The sequence below is a fragment of the Melopsittacus undulatus genome, chromosome 4 (genome assembly GCF_012275295.1).
Source record: "Melopsittacus undulatus isolate bMelUnd1 chromosome 4, bMelUnd1.mat.Z, whole genome shotgun sequence".
Lineage (NCBI taxonomy): Eukaryota > Metazoa > Chordata > Aves > Psittaciformes > Psittaculidae > Melopsittacus > Melopsittacus undulatus.
Window position 1 is genome coordinate 83352015 of NC_047530.1, and position 20103 is coordinate 83372117.

A 20103-nucleotide genomic window follows, 5' to 3' on the forward strand; every position below is an offset into this window, starting at 1 on the left:
GGGGAGATTTGAATGAATCTGAAGAATTAGACTCTTCAGATGCATTAAAAAAAAAGTAGAAAAACTAGTTGCACATATGCTTCAGCATAAAAGTATTTATCTGATATCCAGCCAAAACCATTTTATCTCTGTAAGCAATCTTTAAACACTGCAGAATGCATTCACTGCTTTCATTACCAAATTACTTTTTAAGAGTTCAGCAGGTAATTGAAGTTCCAAATGTCTTAAACTGGTTTGGCAACACTGAGATTCCTTAATGGGCTTGCTATCCAAGAACTTTAGGAGGAAAGAATCAGCTGGATACTAAATATATACCCTAAAATAAGATGGATTCAAATTACACTAAGAAGCTGGCTTTTAAAGAGGGAGAACATTTTAAATGAAGAGTAAGGCTCTGCTCAGAGGAGGTTCCATGATGCTGAAGCTTCAGCGCACATTCAAAACCACAGGACAAAAAGTCCTGTGAATTTTTCAAAGACACTGTGTTGGCCTAAATCTGTTCCTATTGAACACAAGGGCTGTTAATTTCAACAGAAAACTAATTAGGACAATGCTGTCCCACATACTTCGTACTATTAACGTATACTTGTTAATAACTGAGGGCTCTAAAACCCCTTTCCTAGATAAAAACCATTTTGTTTATTACTTTTCCAATTCATTCAACAGGAACAGTGAAAGGAATGAGCCTAAATCGGTTCCCCACACCAAAGTCCTCTGCATTTAACCACTGCTGTGGTACTCAAAGCCAGGGGCAGGATGGTGATGAGCAGCATGAAGCCTGCAGGCTGGTCAGGCAGCCGTCAGCTCCAGAGGTCTAATGAGGACTCTTGCCCTGACTATATCAATAGCTTTTGGCAAACCATTTTCTGCCTCAGTTCCTCACATTTATAAAGTGGAGATGATGACAGCATTCTGTGTTAGTAACTGTTATATGCACTGCTTTTAACTGTTATTATTTTATAGGTCTTTTCATCCATAGCCAATTACCCAATTCTTAGATGGAAACTGAGGTACAAAGCAACACTAATTGCTTAACATCATCCATTAGGCCACAGCAGCAGGACCTGCATCTCCAGAATTTTACATTGTCCACTAAACCTATCTACAACTTTGATACTACAAGGTGAAAATCCGCTTGCTGTTTTTCCAGCACTGTCAAAAACTGGGGTATCTGCTTACTTGTGCTAATATTGCTATTTGCAGCCTATCTTGTTCTTGCTCTTGCCCCTGCAAAGAAAGCACAATATTAGATTTGTAAAATCACACTGTATGGGAAGACACTGTGATGGTAAACACAGGATAGGACAAAGGGCAATGGGTGTAAACTGAAGCATAGGAGGTTCCACGTTAACATCAGGAAGAACTTCTTTACTGTGAGAGTGACAGAGCACTGGAACAGGTTGCCCAGGGGGGTTGTGGAGCCTCCTATGTTGGAGATATTCAAAGGCCCTCCTGGATAAGTTCCTGTGTGATGTACTCTAGGTTACCCTGCTCTTGCAGGGGCTTTGGACTAGATGATCTTTTGAGGTCCCTTCCAACCCTTGGGATTCTGTGATTCTGTGATTATGGACTCACTGCAGGCTCCGGCAGCAGGGAAAGCTGGTGATAATGTGGGCTGCTCACAGTCCTACATGAGAAGCTATAATGATGACAAGAGGAGCACAGAACAAGACTAAGCGCTTTGCTTTTCATACCAGCAACCTTCTCTCTTAGGATTACTCCAGTGCAAAAAAAAACAACCAAACCACATCACCAAATCCTTGCTCTGCCCTGGATCAGTTTTCACAGCAAGGGGATAATGGGTACTTAAGATGAACAGAAGTAACTAGGTAACCTTCTGGTATGACACAAAGCAGAAAAGATGAGAGGCATAAAATGAAAAGCCCAGTAAAAGTTACCGTATTAGCACATAAGATTTCTGTATCCAAATTATTGCTCCCACCCAAAAAGGCATAACTGCTTCATCATGTGGGGATGCAACACTTATCCCTGTATCACACAGCCTTGCTGCTGAGGCAGCAACATTGCAACATTGCCACCTGTAAATATAACTTGGGGATACCTTCAGCTTTAGAATGAAAGTTTCCAGCTTCACCTAGATACACCAACACCAGCAGAGTAAGCCATTGTGAGATAAAGAATGCCAGGATTTACCTATGGGAGCCTCGGGTAAATTATGGATGCAGAAGCTCAAGAGGTCCTGTCAGAAAAGCTTGCGGTTCAGCTTCTGCATTTAACACTATATGAACGTTACACACCAAAAAGCAGAAGAGGGGCAAGATGTTGGGAACTTGACTCCAGACAGTACCAGAAAAAGCACCAATTGATCTCAGACACTGGAGACAATCAGAGCCAGCCTTTCACCTTCCGTACATACAGCAGGTGTTGGCTCAACAAGCCTCTTATCAAGCAGCAGAAATAGGAAAGCTCTGCCTGACCAACACATGGTTTTTAACAGCTTATAAATTTCTTTAACAATAACATCACTTCACATTTTACATCCCTTCTCATGCTGCAGGACTTCAACACACTTTGCCACCTTAAACAATGAGCTGTGACATGCTGGACCCATATGCAGCCAGACAGGAAGAGCTGAACATGTGAGATGGTTTACTTCAGGCACACAGGCTGGGGCGTGACGCAGGGGAAGCCCGTGTGTTCCCGGACGGCTGTGGTAGCAGCCAGGAAGGATGGGGTGCGTGGACGTGGTGTCTGCACGTGCTGTTCCTGACACAAAGCTGCCGGGGACTCTGTTTTGTTTTACCTTGCCTACAGCAAGAGAGGTTATGCAAAGACAGTGGAGATGCTAAGAATAGCAGGACCTTTACCCTGAAGCCCTATGGAAGAGTCACAGATACAGATTACCTTTCAACACTAAAATGCAGCAATTGATAGAATCAAATTCAGCAACTTCTCGTGCACACTAACACTGCAAAGCATAACCTCAGAGTAGAAATGCAGAAAAGCAAGAGGAGAATACAGCTATCCCAAGAGGAATCTGGCCGGGATATTAGGAATGCAGCCTTCTTTTCCAGAAATTGCTCAGGGGCTCCTTAGTTGCACCAACAGCTTCAAAACCATGGTGCTCAAGTCTTAACTTCAAAAAAAAAAAGGTGCAGTTTTAATATTTAGGGGCTCAAATGGATGGGTGCCAACAACAGAGCCATCAGCATCTACTCATGCATGGAGGTTTTCTATCTAAAAATCCCATTTATCTGCAAAGTCCCAGCAGGACTACAGTATGATGGACACCTCCATGGCAATTTCTAAACTTCCAAACTAACACATTCATTTATTTATCCATGTGTAAAAGTGTGACACTCAGACAGCCTTCTAGAGCATCAATATATAATTCAAAGCCATCCATTACAGCTTTCCCATTTGTTTCTGGATGGAGAATGAACTCCACTTAATTCAGCACAACAGAAACATTGTGTAGAATTACACAATAGAAATATTGAAACAGTTTCAAGAGACTGAACAGAAGATTTATATTCACTTTACATGCTGAATGCCTCCTATGAGGAGGTACAAGCCCAGGCCAGTGCTTGCCAAAGTCCCACTGTAAAGCTCCTGTCCCACTGATGTTAACAGGAACTGTGCAAAGATGTGTCCAGACAAGACATCATGGACTGATACTGCAACAGCCTGTGGCTTTCTGGATCAAGGTTGTTAAGTTTATTTACTGTAGCCAAGAGGTGTGGGTATTTTTAACACCAGAGTTTTCAGGTCTTTCATAGTACCTATATCTGTAACTCTGAAGCAAAGCTAAGGATAAAACACCGACTCTTGCTTAAAGTCACTGGTCATGGAGAATTTTAACATCATGTTTTTCAGATAGTCAAAATACATGTGTAATAGTGCTTCACAGAAGATGACAGCCCCAAATCCAGACTCTCAACACCTGAAGGGAAACAGGACACTCAAGAAACTGCAGTATGAGAAGCATAGCTTTGTTTTCCCCAGCAAAAGACCTGCAACTCTCCACTATCAACACACTGGACAAGAAGGACTGAGGATGGAGAGAATAATATGTTGCTGTTTCATACAGGCTAGGATTGCAACAGCAAAACAGCAAACGGTGACACTCCTGCAAGCTCAGGCTGCACCAATGCAACACATGGGTGCCCAAGAGCAGTTCAAATCAGGTCATAACATCCAGTTCATGAAAATAACCTTTTAAAAATAGATTGCTATAGTTGGCTTCCTCTGAACGGCTTCAGGCTGCTCCTCCAGCCACAGTTTGCAGGGTGTCCACACACCAAAAGGAAAAGTAATGACTAGGGAGGTTTTAATTCAGTTCCTGGAACAGCTCTCCAAGAAAATACATACATAGATTGAAAGAGTGAAGAGTGAGCCAGGAGAGGAGATCCCTTCAGAAGTCACTAGCTGCAGTGTTAATGTAGCTGCATGTCAGATGAAGAAAAAGAAACAATAAAGGAAAAAAAAGGGGGGAGATGGGAGCTTAGTCCTGATTTGTTTGCCCATGCATTTTGCCTGCCTGTCAGGCACCCTGAAGTCTGCCCTCTGCACCCTCCTACTCATTTCAAGATTTTCACTTTAATTTGCATAAATTACCTGTCTTATCCATTTGACATTCAGGTTTTTTGGCATGCAGACAGAGGTCACTGCACACCCCAGGAGCAGGACAAGAGGAAAAGGAGTCATGGACTCCCCCCACACTTGCTCAGTTCAACAAGACAGAGGCCTGTTTGGACTGGGGTAATGTGGATAACAGAGCCAGGGAGCAGGTTTGCTCCTCTTTAAATCTTACAGGTATACATGAGCCAAAGGAAGCCATTGCTTGGAAGCTGTAGCCAGCAAAAAAAGGGCTGTGCACTGGACTGGGCAGCAATGAAGGAACAGTGACATTGTATAGGGTCTGGCTGAGATGGAGCTTATTTTCCCTATAGCAGCCCTCACAGTGCTGTGCTTTGCGTTAGTGGCTAGAAAGGTGTTTATAACACACCAGGGTTTTTGGCCACTGCTGAGCAGTGCTTGCACAGCATCAAGTCTGTCTCTTCAATACTCCCCCTCACCAGTAGGCTAGGGGTCGGCAAGATCCTGGGAGGAGTCACAGCCAGGACAGCTGACCCAAGCTGACCAAAGGGATATTTCATACCATGTGGCATCTGCTCACCAATAAAAGCTAAGAGAAAGGGGGAGGAAGAGAGGGAATTCATTATTTATGACATTTGGCTTCCAAAGCTGAAGCTTTCCAAACTGAAGCCCTGCTTCACGGGAAGTGGCTGGACATCGCCTACTGATGGGAAGTAGAGAATAAAATCCTTTCTTTTCTTTCTTCTGTACATGACCTCTGCTTTTACTTTATTAAACTGCCTTTATAATGACCAACAAAGGTTTTTTTCCATCTTATTTTCTGCCTCCCTCCAGCCCCTCTCCTCAAACCTGCTGAGGAGGGGAGCAATAGAGCAGCCTGGTGGGTACCTCATGTCCAGCCAAGGTCAACCCACCACAGGCATTTTCAGGGGGAGAGGGTTCCCATACCACTCTCTGCAGTCTACAGACCAGTGGCCACTGCCTGTGATATACCTCCCACAGCTCCTGTCTCTAAAGACAAGAAACACAATGACAGCTTCCAAAGAGGAAACTCTGCTTTGTCTACATATTCTCACAGGTAGATGCAACAGACTTTCTATTTCTTTCAGTGTGAGTATTATTCTTCTGAGAAGCACTTAATTACAACTCTCTGCAGTTCTCTCATTTACAGCATACATGGGGAATGTTACTGGTAAATAGAGGTGGTATGTGCAATCCTGTGCTCTTTAGAAGTCCATGGGTATTTATTCTACCCTGGACAAAGACATTAAATAAACAGATGAATCTGAAGTAGCGACACACAGGTTTTACAGTTGCTAGATATATTTCCAAGAGGAAAAAGTATAAGGAAAAATGAAACCAAGAAAAGGAAATCATATACTACAGTTATAGCTCTGTTAAAATCTGCTGTATGGAACCAGTCAGGAGGTTTCTTCTCATGCCCCAAGTAACTAATGTGCCCACAGGAGACATCCACAGCACAAACTTTGTGGCAGTGGTTGCCTCTGCAGTGAAAGGGAATCTGGCACTTGTAAAAGACAACAAAAGCAGGATCAGAGCTGTAAATGGCTCCTGACAGCATTCTTTTCATGAGGAGTTCTCTGTGAAATATGGAATATATTAGCAAACCTGGACTGGAAAGCAAAGCATTTTTAGGTAGGTGGAACTTTTTAATAGCATGTCATTAAATCTCTCTTACATTTAATGTTTAATAGATATAACTTTCACAGCAGCACGCTCATTACAAAAAGGCACAGGGGACCAGACCAAATAGTGAGCATAACACACTCAGAGCCCAAGTGCCTCATTTTGTCAGCATTCAGGTACCACAGTGACGAGCAAAATTATCTGGATGTCTTAACACATTAAATTAGAAGTATCTTTATTCTGCTACCAGTCCTCTTTGGCCACATCCCCACACAAGTCTGTCAGATGAACAGAGGCCAAAATTTCTGCCTGTGTAGGCCATTTTTCATACCAGCTGTGGCTCTGACCTATGTATATTTAAAAATAGGGCCAGTGTAATAAAAATCTTAAAACCGTTTGACTGGTTGGTGTGGACACAGGCAAGGTGAGTTAATCCCATTTCCAGGACTAAGGCCAAGGCATACAACCTGTCTGAAGTAGGTCACCTGCATCCATATATAGGCACACCTATCAAGTGGTTTAAGAAGAGCCAAGTGTTTGCACATCTCTGTGATTTCACCTGTCACCTCAGCTGTGACTTTTGACAATCCTACAGTAAAAAAGGATTGGTGTGCTTTTCCTGGCCCATGCCCTGCTGACGAAAGGTAAAGCCATGCAGCACTTTGCCAGGGTTTGCTCCTCCACTGTGACATGGGTTTTTGAAGAACTGTCGTAGTTTAAACCAAGTCCCCCTGACTCCCAGAGAGTTAGGAAGGAGAATCCAAAGAATGTAGCCCTCACGGATTGAGATAAGAACGGTTTAATTGCTAATGCATAACACAAAATCCCTACTGCCATTTACTACTACAAATAATAATGATACAGCAAACAGCAAGTGAAAAGAATACAACACTCCACCCTGCCTGGCCGAGCACCGCGTGCTCCCTCCTCCATTTTCCTCCAGAACTCTACCCCTCCAGCTTTCTCTTTCCCAGTAAACATCCTGGGCATCACGTGCTATGGTATGGAATACCTCATTGACTAGCCTGGGTCAGGTGTCCTGTCTCTCCTTCCTCCCGGCCACCCCTCCTCCACCTGGCTGGAAAAAAACCTTGAACAAAAACACCCTCAAAACATGCTCAAACCATGACAAGAACATATGCACAAAGTCCATAAAACCTCAAGAAAACCACTTACTACAGCTTTGTGCCTGATTATCCCCCTTTTTTATAGATGGGTTTGATGAGACTTCCCTATTCTACACAAAGACTGTGACTATTTAAGTGTTCTGAAATGCTGTACTAATTCTGTGTGTTATTTCTAATTACTATTATCTCCATTACTACTACACACCAAGAATGAGGATGGCTGAGCCAGGCAAAGCAACTATCATTCATCCTGCACATCTTGAGCACTGCTTGACTTCAGAGGTGGATGTTGTAGAAACCTGTCGTTTGACTACCCAAGTAAAAACCTAACAGCTATTGATTTTGAGCTATTGCACATAAGCATCATAAGGCTAAGCACAAACATCATGACAGCTGAAGCTGGATCAAGCACTGCAATCAAGCTCTCTCACAGCAAACAGGCCCACGCTGCCAACTACACCTTATCACACAACACAATGATGAAGACAAGCAGCTCTTTAAATAATAAATAAATAAATAAATATTTCCCCGTGATAAGGGCTTACATGCTGGAACATCCCATTTTTACAAATTCCCATGACAATACAGATCAGTTTCAATTGATCTAAACTCATCTAATCAACAAGGTTAGATGAGTTCAATTTTATCAGCAGAGGTGTTTTAAGCCAATCCAGTGTTAACAACTTTCCCCTGGCCTCAAGAAGTTCAAGACCATCTCATTAGGAATTTGATAAGTAACCTGAAGCAGCAGACCGATTACAGACTAACAGGAATCTGTAATAGATAGCTGACCTCTTTAACACTCCAGCTAACTTTTGAGCAGGATTGAGTTGAATAGGAGGAAGCCGCTAACAGGAGATTCACACACTGTAGATGTAAGTCCTTGAAGCCCACAAGATCATTACTATTTACCCAGTAGGCCTGACTTGCTCCTTCAGACTACATTTATCTGAATGCTTCAGACTGACTCTATTAGCACCACTCCTGAACTCCTTGCCTTAGTACAGAAAAGCAGAGCAAGGGAAGTTAAATTGCTGCAAACACAGTGGCAGTCAGATCCAAGGAGGCTGGCTCTTCACAATATATTTATGTGAACAAGAGGCATTAAATGTGAAGCAGAAGACCCAACAGTTTTAGCTCTGTGTCTTCACTTCATAGAGAAATGCCTTCTCTCCACAGCATCAAAGCAAAACAGGCATTTGGTACAGTCACCATTAAAAGACTGCAGTGTGATAATAACGGTCTTACCTCCTTTCACTATGTACCCAGCCAAAGTCTGCCAATTTTTTTCTCTCATGTGTCAGAAAACCTGCCTTCGGGTTTCCATCCCAACTCTAATCAAACCTCTTTTTCTCTCGTTTCTGTGATTTCATTTGGCTTCTGACCTTCCCCACACTGACATCACCCATTTCCCTTCCACAGAGGATGCAGGCATGCATCCCTTCCTGCAATCCCTTTCTCAGCCAACTGCCCTCTAGCGCAAAAGTGCTCTGCTGGATAACTTTGTTCCTTGGGGTTTTTTTTAGGTTTCCCTACAGTTTTCTCATTTCTTCCCTATTCTTCTGCTTGTACCTTATTCTCAGCCATACCCTCTGTTCCACACCCAGCGCTAGACTCTGTAACGTCTCTGGCTTGTCCTTCAGGACAATGAAACCAAAGGAGAAAACAAGCCTTTGGTTAAGTGAATTCACAATCCACTTGACGTTTGTTATCATAAGCACTTGATGGCAGAGAATCATCTTTTTGTTCAGTGTTCACGCAGCATCTGCTTCAGAAGGAACTAATTAGTGACTGAGATAGTAACACAAATAATAAGCTCTGGTAGATAACCACTGTAACATAAAGAGAACATTATAGGCCCTATAGGAGCATAGACCTGCTGGAAGTTTTACTGCATCTCCTCACAGTCCCTGGAATGGCCTCCTGCACCTATAGCTTTAAAAGCTACACAGAATGACAGGTACAGCACTTGGGCCTGCTGAAACCAAAGGCAATCCGCTGAAACTTTTCAGCTGGAGTTTCCACTAAAGTTGTCCCATGGGAAAAGTAGTAAACAGTGGAAGAGAAACACAGTCCAGACATTTCCACAGAAAGTAAATCTGCTTCTAAAAAGCACTGCATATTTCTTGCTAGCTATTATTTTTAACCTCTTGCAGATTTATTTTTACTACAATTTAAACGTATCTGTTATATGCCATAACATTATTATTATGAGAGACACTAAAATAGCAAAGTATTCTAGGCACTTGTTACTATTTTACAGAACAGGGAATTAAAGCTAGCGATGACTGCAGATCACTGCAGCAGCCACTAATACATAACCCCCTTTCAGCTTACTCCTTATACATCCTCTGTGGACAGAGGGATGATGAACAAAAATTGTGTAAACTTCACAAACGGAGGACAGGGTTGGGATTAAAATGCATCCAATGGAACAAATTTCTGCCTGCTGCTACCAGCAGCTGCACAGCCTTGGGCCCACATCCTGCAGTCACCAGAGCCCCCAGCTAAGCCTTCACATCTCATACTGAAAACTATCTAGGATTGACACATACCTTAGAATCATATAATTTTTTGGGTGAAAAGGACCTTTCAACCCCATGCAGGGATATCTTCATATAGAACAAGTTCTCAGAGCCCGTCCACCCTGACCTTGAATGCTTCCAGGGATGGGGCATCCACCACTTCTCTGGGCAACCTGTTCCAGCATTTCAGCACCCTCATTGTAAAAAGTTTCTTCCTTATGTTTAGCTGAATCTAACCTCTTTTAGTTTAAAACCATTCCCCTTGTCCTGTTGCTACAGACCCTAGTGAACTTTCCTATAATCCCCCTTTAAGTACTGAAAGGCCACAGTAAGTTTTTCCCACAGCCTTCTCCAGGCTGAACAACCGCAACTCTCTCAGCCTTTCCTCATATGAAAGGTGTTCATTGCATCCCTCTGATTATTTTTGTGGTCCTAAACTTCAAGCTTTCATTCCATTTTTCACTAACCTGTTTTAAATAAGCAAGAGTTTGTACAAGGGCCTCAGGTTTCAGCTTCATAACGTATACTCTATTAAGTCTAATAAAATACATTTAAATAAATAAATTCATTGTCAATCAGCTTAGCTTTTTAGTGCTCCAACACCTACGAAAGTCTATCTGTAACAAAACAAAGTATGGCAGAGAGTAACTTTTCACTCCTGAAAATCACTGCTCCGAAGTTCTTTGTTTTCAGCTTGGATGCTATTCGGCACAACATTTTGACATTCACTTACAAGGCTGGTGAAAAAGATACACCGCTAATTTTCCTAAGTGCCATGCCAGCATCTCTGGGGGCCATGCATTCACCTACCTTCCCATACAGTAATATGATTTGCTATCAGCTAATAAAATGGACTTCACATCAACTAAGGAAAGTATTTAGTCAGGGTGTCCCCCTTCTTTGTTATTAAATAATATATTCATGGCAAAGAACTGAAGTTGACAACATCTTTGAAATACTATTTTTTTCCCCACCCCCTAACATGGGGGATACAAGCTGATAATCCCTGCAGATCTTTTTCTCCCCCATTGCCCCCGTGGTTTATCATGTCCAATTAGCCATCTGCCATGCCTGCACTGCCATACAAAGGAAGCCCCCTCTCCTCCACCACAGCCCATCAGCAGGGCTATTGTCCCAGCTGACAAACAAGAATCAGACACTATTGTTTACAGCTGACGATGCTGCTCCCAATGTAGGCTGCCAGTTGCCATTAAAACAGCGGGAGCATGAGGGTACACTCCAGGAGTCAGGAACCACGCCAGCAGTGCCAGTATTACCAGGGAGTCTATATGAAGCTCTTTTCATTATGTATACTCTAATTTCAGGTAATTAACCAACCTGGGCCAACTACCACTGTTGATAACCTAGCTGCATTGCAGCATGCCTGACTTATGCCTTTACTGTGCTTTACCAAGCACTCACCTTGCAAAGAAAGGCTCACAATCCCCAGGAGTCAAATCTTTCCTTGTAATGATTTTTTGTTATTATTTAAAGGTAAGGCATGTCTTCTGCCACTTCAGCACAGCTTACAATGTATACCAAGCATATACCAAAACAGTTTAAAAACACCTGTCAACTCCACTAAGTCTATATGGATACCAATTATGCAACAAGGTAAATTTAATTTCTATCACAAACGACATATACTTTTTCCCAAGGCCACTTCACTAAGAGAAATGACCACAGCAGCTGTTCTGCCAGTCACCAGGATGTTAAATTGAGGATCATTTCCTCTTATTATTCTCAGCAAAGCATGATGTGACCTTGCGTGAAAAACTACAGTCTGCCTAATTATGGTAGTTTTGTTTCATCACTGAAGCTGAAATGCTGGTTCATGCAATTAAGGTTATAAAAAAAAAGAAAGGAATTTCATTTTTAGTTTTAAAGGCAATTTGTAGCCCTGAAGTGGGAGTGTGACAAATTAGGCCTATGTACCTGAATGTTCCCAGTCATTATATTGTGTAATTTAGAAGAAACAGAAAACAACCCTAGATTTTAGTAACAAAGCCACACATGTTGATAAGAGAGAAAGACCCCTGATAAACCACAATTTGATCTAGGCACTAGTTACTAAAAATTATCAAAAAAAGGAATAAAAAGAATATCTATAGTTTAAAGTCAAAACAGAATTATCTCCTAAGCCCTTGATTAGGATACAGGAATTACTTAAACTTCAATAAATGTTTTACATGGTATTTCACACTCCAGCACTGAACATACATAATTTTAATATGTCACTTTGAATCTTCACTGGATAGTTCAAAATAAAGTCAACAAAAGGCAACTGAAACTGATGTTGTTCCACAGTAACCCTATACATAACAACTTTCACGACGACTTACAATAAAGTCTGCCATATATTCAAATCGTGAACTCATTCTGAACCAAATCTGAATTACAACATGAAAACTTAAATATTTTGCTGAAATATTACTCTATTCTTAACACAAAATGCTGTAAATCCCATTTCAACACACTGCAGTCCTCATATCACACAGATGACTAGATTTATGATTGCCATTGCAGTGCCTAGCCAAGATCTACTTTCACTTACATCCATGAAGACTCCCAGACAATTCCTCCGAGGTGCTCTGGATCTGCATGACAGTAACACAATGCAAAATATTGTGACTTTTCTTTTATAGCACACCACACTTCAGGGTTCTCTATCCAGACAATCATATTTGACTTCTTTTTTCAGATCCAGCTTTCTTTTGCAACACATACACTGTAATATTCATTGTTATTCTTGCTAGACTCGCTAGGCAAAATTCCTCAAGTGGCAAAGTTCTTTCTGTTAAACACAGGGTGCATGTGCCATGCAAGGCTGTAAAACGGGAGTTGTTTATCCAAAGAAATATTAAAAGCAGGACACCAGTCCAAATCAAACAAAAGCACAAATACCTCTAAGTTTTTTCATGGCTTACTCTAAGTTCCAGCCATAAAATGCAGCACTATGGGTTTATAAGGCCTAATACTCCATAAGTATTTTCTTTGATATAACTATGTAGTACTTAAAATACCACCGGGTACTGTATGGTACATGTCGCCATGGAGCAGTAAAGTTGCTATACATTCATAATCAACCTTCCTAGGGACCATAAGGTCACAGCAGCTGAAACAACAGAATACTTCATCCCCAGCCTTCAAGAGGCCTAGAGCACCTGTCCGGCCAGAACACTCCCTAGTGGGCTCTTAACATGAGGGTGTGCTTGAAAATAAAAACCAAAAAGAAACCCCCACCAAACCTATCAAAGTTGCTCCCATTTTTAAACCCTTTTTTTTTCCCAGCAGGCTATTATTATGGGACTTGATAAATTACACTATTGGAGGCAGGTGGTAGGAAACAGCAGTAGTTACATTTGCCTAGCCAAGTCGGATGATCTCTTGTATCCATGCAGCTCATTATCCCAAGACACACACAGCCACCTAAGGCCACATGCAAAATGGTCTATACAGGTACTAAGAGTGTTATACAGGACTCCTCTTTGATGACTTTGGGATAGCATGTTTCTTCCTTCAGAGTTTCAACCCCAAAATGCAGTGTAGGCTACATGTTTCCCGCCAATAACTTCTGCAGGTGCCATATAAAGCTTACTGTATTGCATATACAGTTTACTAATGTCTGTGCTATAAGCTTATACATATTATACCTGATTGCACCCTGTCTTCGACATCAAGGATCGTGAGCTTCAGTACATACAAGCTCTAAACATAAGCTAGGTGTGAAGGGCCACTTCCTCTGGAAGTAATTCTGTTCAATATAAACTGAAGTAATATCAAATAGAATAAATGTCTTCCTACTGGCCTATAACACAATGCAAGAAAGACATTGTAGATGACTATCAGATGTCACCTTTGTTGCCCTGTATATACTTCTGAATGTGGAGGAAGGAAGAGGTACAGGAAAGAAATGCTTTTCTAAACATAAATCACCAATTAAAATTGCTTCCTTCCAGGAACAGACAGAAAGCAATCCTTCCCTTTAGTCACATACCCACCAAGACCTCTCAATCACCTATATGTCCTTTGCCACATCTACATGCCAATTTCCAGACTAGCAAAGCTCCCTCCGAGAGTCCTGAGGAGGAGGCAGAGATGGGACAACAGCAGGGCAGAGCCATGCAGCCTTCCCTACGCACTGGAGCACTCAGTGACAGAGGCCTGGGACAAGCTGGTCTCCACATGTGATGACATAACTGTCCTTCTCCCCATGTCAATCATATGAAAAACACCTACATTAGACAGTAAGTACAGAAAGGAACAAGACTCATATTCCTGACAGGGCCAGAGGTCAAAGCCTCCAGGGAGCAGTACAGGTTTTAATTAGCAGCATCACCTTAAAGAACACAGGAGCTTTCCAAGTGGTAGGCACAACTTAACAGTCTTTTCTACAACAGTCTCCTTTAGAGGACATATTACTAGACCAGGCCTTATAAAGCCTCAAGGTAAGGAGGCCAGGAGTCATGCGGACACCTCACCCCCAGTAACAATGCAACTGAATCAATTTATGTGCTTTAGAAGACACTTGATTGCATCAACCTCAAGGAGCACTTCCCTGCAGACATCGTTTCAAGCATATCTATTGATCAAACAGCCTGGCCACTGCCAATCATTGTAAAGTTATTTAATAGCAGAACTGCCAGTCACTCATGCACAAATGAACACTGGAAGTATAACCAGCTAGTGGAAAGCAGAAAGCAAACGGAATAATTCATCGCAGTCAAAGGAGATGGAACAATATCAATTTTCAACTCACAGGAAGTATTGATGACAAGGTCAGCATTTTCATATCAGACATAATCAATGTTAACTTAAGTGCCAGAAAAATAAATTGGAAAACAAAACTGTGCCTTCTAGTGGATATTTCTTATTGATGATTACCCTTGCCAGTAACTGGTAGTTTGCTAAACTGTTCTGTCACTGACCTCTATATATATTTTTCTGTAAAGGACTTCTTTGTATGTTTCACCTCTGCTTCCAAAACACACTGCAGAAGTTCCTGCAGCTTACGCATGAAGGTAAAGCTTTTCTTCTCTGTATCCAAAGGATATCTGTCATTTGTATGCTTTATAAAGTGACTTACTTTATATTTGAAACAAGTAGTTGGATTCAGTTCCATGCAATATAAAAGTCTCAGTACATATTTAATATAGACTGAGAGTTCCAGAGAACTTGCTCATATTTTATCTGTCACCAAAATAAATGTTAGAAACTTAATAAGGCATACCTAGGCACAGATTTGGTTTCTTACTCAAATATAAGTTCAAACAGAAGTGATAGACATCGTGCAGAAATTACTGCCTCAATTCAGCAGCCACTATTATCCCAGAAATCAGAGCTGGAGACTGCCCTTAAGGTCCCTCTGCCTGTTAATTTTTAGCCCACTTGCATGGGAGTGATTCTCTGAAAGACCGAATTACTCCCTGCATATATCTGATGGTAAAAATCAGAATAGTCCCAGCCCTGCCTGTCTCCAGGGAGGTTTGACTGACTGCCAGCATCAACCACACAGGTGTTAAATCTAGCCTTTTTAAAAAAGTCATTCCTAGTTTTCATCAGAGTAAGCACCAGAACAGACCCTCCTTTATTACCTTGTGTTAATTCCTTCAGTTTAACTTCCCAGATCCAGCTCAGAGAGCTATCTCAGTTGTCATGGCTGATAAGGGTCTACTACCCCCAAGTGTTTCGATGCTGCTGGGGGAGACACTCTGCACATGGTGCCATTCACAGCATCAGGCTCCTCTGCTGATACCAGGGAGTAGCCTAGACATCCTCCCAGCACAGTGCAAAGCCCAGCCAGTTGCTAAAAGCCTCAGAGAAAGACACTAATTGTTATTTTTTTTTCCCAAGAATAACAAGTTCATGCTTTTCCATGTAGTTGCTGTGAATTTGGGAAGAGTTTAGGCAGTTTAGTGTACAATTGTGCTATTGGAGCAGCTAATAAACCGGACAAATAGATTCATTTTTTTTATTCGATGTGAATATCTGAGGACTTTTAAGCCACAACGGTTATGCTTTACAAATTCAGAATACAAGTCAGGACAGAAAGAATAGTAAAAAACCCCTAACATCAAGGGGAAAATGATGCTGTCAGTGCAGGCCTTTGCAGCCATTTATAAATCAGACCCTATCTCACAGTCCTTACTCAGGCAAGATTACCATTGACAGCCAAAAACAGGAGTGGAAGACTCAGTTGTGTTCTACCTGCAGTTGTTTCCCTAAGTCCCACACCAGCTGTTCTCTCTGCCGCTCGTTAAAACCAACTTCAGTCAAGCACATCAGCAGTACACATCCCAGAAGTGAACAGTGCACAAACAAAGAGGAAACCAGCAGTGCAATTTCATGTGAGTCATGCCTGCTCTCAAGCTTTTCCCCATTTCTCAGTGATCTTGCCTGGCCAGTGTAACAGCTGACAACCAAAATTAACTCCTAATAAGGTTAGGTTGGGGTTTTTCTTCATGTCATCTTTTCAGACACAAGATGCTCCAAACAGCACAGAAAGAATTTTGACATCCCCTTCCATGAAGCTTAAGGTAGATGAGACAACCTTCAGTGATGGCCAGTGCACACATGCTTCAATGCCAGGACATGGCCTAGGCACCTTTTCCAAACCCAGGTTCCTATGAATTTGTTTCCTCCAGATGCAGAAATTTTAAAAGACTTCCAGAGCCCTCTAGGTGACAAATGTATTCGTGGACCTACAGGTGAAATTTCAAGTGAAGGAGGCAGACTGGCAGAAATGTCCAGTCACATAGTTCCTATGCTTTTTGCTTCATTTAGGAATACTTTTTTCATATAGGCTAGACAGATTTGACTGTCCAAATTCAATTCTGCTAACGTGCTTATGTTGAGGAGGCAGTGTCACAGAGAAATGATTCAGCTTTGGGTGAAGGAGGGGAGAGAGGGAGAAAAAGGAAAATGGAGAGGACATTAATTAACAGGTTCCTTTTAAAAGGAAAATCGGTGAGTTACTGTTTTTCCTTGGGGTTTGGTTTGTTGGTTTGGGGGGGGGTGGTTTTGCTTGGTTTTTTTTTTTAGTTTTTAAACACATCTGTCATTGTTGAGGGTTTGGAAAATAGCTTGTAACCAGGTAGGCTATCAACAAGCAAATATCCTATGGCTTAATGGCTTGTGGATCACAAGATATGCACAGCCAGACCTTATTACAGTTATCCTCTAGATCAAAGGGTTTTCACATAAGTGGGGTGCAGTCTACCATAGCAGGGAGCTGCTGCAGGCCTTCAGGATTTTACTTCTTTAAAGTTTTGGTGATTACATAATTGGTTTCTTGCAGCTGGAGCTCAAAGCACTATGTGTAGCTAATGAGCAGGTAGAAGGAGGAAAACAGCTGAAAAGCAAAGTGTTGACAAGCAGCTGTGGTAATGTGTCAGTCTAGCCTAAAAGAGTTAATCCCCTTAAGAAATAAGCATTTAATCCTTTACATTTTAAAATTAAAAATCTACCAAGAAACCTATGGTACTTCCTTAAGATATTGTTGGGGGAGGAGAGGGAGAAGAGACAACGACGACACACGGATACAACACAGACCACGAGTTGCTTCAGTTGAGATGCTGATACGGTGCAAAGCCACGTTTCAGAACTGGGGGCTCCCACACAAACACCACTTCACAAACAGGTGGTGCAGTGGGGACCCCAGCACGTATCCACTGCCCAGAGAATTTAATTAACCACTGTATCACTAGCGAAGGCCCCCCCACCACGCTCTGCTGTAGCCCAGCTACACTTCTGCTCCACTTCAGCGTCCTCCGAAACGGGAGAACGAAACACAGGGCTTTCCTCATGCAGCCCTGAAACACTCTGCTAGCCCGTCCCCGCGAGGTCAGCGTCCCCAGCTGGCAGCAGGACTGCAGGCAACCGGTGCCTAGAGTGCCCCTGCCCTCGCTTCCCACCCGAGGGCGGCAGCAGTAGCGCTCTGCGCTTCGCCGGCTGCGCTTCCAAATATCGGTCGGTACCCGGGCGGCCGCCGCCGCTGCTCGGGGCGGGGGCCCGGTAGGGCCCAGCCGGTGCAGCCTCCCGCGGGAGCTGCAACGCAGCTGCTTTCCCCGAGCATCCCCGCGAGGCTTTTGTGCGTGCCCGGGGAGACTCCCCTCCCGAGGAGGTCGGCGGCGGGCGCGTAACCCCCTGGTAGCATCCTCCCGGAGATGGGAGGGGGAGCGGGGCACGGACGCGCCGAGGGTCTGTGGCGGACAAAGCAAGGAGGCGGGCTGGGGACCCCTCCATTCCATGTCCTTCTCTCCCCTTCCCGCAGCTCCACTGCCGGCAGTGCTCGCGTCGCCGCAAGCCCCGCATCCCACGGTGGAGGTAGGGCCCGGCGCTGCCCCGACCCCTTCCCCTGCAGCTCCCCTACCTGTTCGGAAGAAAGCATCCACCTCGGAGTCGGGGACAGCGCCTTCTTCTGCCGCTCCTTCGGCGGGATTCATGGCTGGGGGAGAGGCAGCGGCGAGCCCGGCAGCTGGCAATATCCACTGAGTTAGGGAGGAGGAAAGCTGAGAGAGAGAAAAAGAGGGAGGGAGAAGAGGGAGGGATGGAGGCGCGTTTAGCAGCGAGCCCAACAGAGCGCCGCCCGGATCATCCCTTCCGCGGTGCCTGGGGGGCGGCTGCCCCGGGGCTGGGCTGCGCTGACCCTAGGCTGCACTGGGCAGCGCTGGGCGGCACGGCCTGGGGCGGGGTGCCGGTGCCGAGCCCAGCCGCCGCCAGCCCCCTCCCCTCCACCCGCTATTGTTCCGACCTGCTCGGCTCCGCTCCGCTCCGCTCCCCGCCCGCCGCCGCTGCCCCTTGCCGCGCTGACAGCCCAACCCGGCCCGGCCCCCGCCGCCTCCCTACCGGCACTTCCTGAGGCGGGCCGGGCCGAGCCGGCTGCGCGCCCCCCGCCGCTGGGGCAGGCGCTCGGTGGGGCGAGGGCCGGGTCCTGCGCTGCCGGCGGGGCGGGCCGGGCACAGGTGCGAGCACGGGCGCCCCGGCGCGGGGGGTGTTATTTCCTACCCCTGGGCGGTCCGCAGCCGTATCGCTGTGCATCACCCGCCGGCACCGCTGCCATGTCTCCCCTCTGATGAGCAGCCGCGGGGGCACGGCGCAGAGCTCGGCTGTCAGCTGGGCAGGTACTCGGCCCCCAAATTGAATGCTGGTGTGTTACACAGGAAAAAAAAAAACACATCTTTGCTTTGTTCCGGGGTTTGGTGGTGGGCTCGGGCTTTGGGGGGCTGGTTTGGGATTGGTTTTGTTTATTCGTGGACTGTGGGGCACGATTGTTTTGGAAACGATCAGTGAAACTGCATGTTGTTGCAGGTATGCCTTCATGTTTTATTCTTTACAGTCCTAGGTGACTGGAGAGCCAAAGAGGAGTTTGAAAAGCCAAGACACTGGTTCCAGCTCAGACGCTGATTCAGCTAGCTCAGTGATTTTGATTTCTTTGCTGCAGCTCCAATATTTGTGATTTGGGACAATAATTGGTGTCTCAAAAGGAGTCCTATAAGGAATACTTGTTTGCAGGTTTTTAGCAGCTTAGTCAAATATTACTCTCTGAGCCCAGCTATCAGGATTTCAAGTACAGACAGGCAAAAATAGGCAGAAAGGCAGATGTTTGCCATTTGGGCACTTTCTTTTCTTCTGTTCACCTATTTGAAGTCTTACCAGCTCTTCATTCTTCTATAATCACGTAACAGCTCTAAAACTAGCAGCCTCCTTAAGGAGAAATGTTGCTGTTCCACCTATTCAAAACAGTGCTCTAAAACAGGAGTGTTACTCTCACACCTCACAGTTGCTCATCCTTGCTACCTTTACTGTAAGAAAGAAAAAACAACTGTTGGAATTATCACCCCTCTGACTGTATTACCAGTCAGTTGGATAATACTGACTGGTTGGATAGCACAGTTGGATAATCCATCCTTGCTTCAAAATCATATCTCCCACTTTCAAGAAGAAAAGTCTTTCAGCCACCTTGCTCCCGTGCCCTCAGTGCCATTACCCTGTAGGAGTTATGCCCAGTTGCCAGTCCTTAGCCACTGAAAAACTATGATGCTTAAGGGACTGTATAGATGCACAGGAGGAAATCAGCTATAGAAGATGAGGGCAAAACATCTCTGGGAACCTGGTCACCACAGAGGGACTTGAGCACTTCATAACGGCTTAGTCCAGTAGTACATCTCCAGAAAGAAAATACTCTGAATACCAGGAATCTGAGAGCCAGCTGGTAGTAAGTGACACTGGATCAGATCTCAATC

At 44.1% G+C, this 20103-nt stretch overlaps 1 protein-coding gene across 1 annotated transcript in view; it reads right to left on the minus strand.

Moving 5' to 3' along the window:
* Window positions 1-18501, minus strand: part of KALRN (kalirin RhoGEF kinase) — a 513548-nt gene extending 495047 nt beyond the window's left edge. The window contains exon 1 of the mRNA XM_031053208.2: window positions 18231-18501. Within this exon, the coding sequence (XP_030909068.2) occupies window positions 18231-18303 (73 nt within the window). The 5' untranslated portion in view covers window positions 18304-18501. The remainder of the gene's footprint in view (window positions 1-18230) is intronic.
* Between the last annotated feature and the right edge of the window lie 1602 nt (window positions 18502-20103).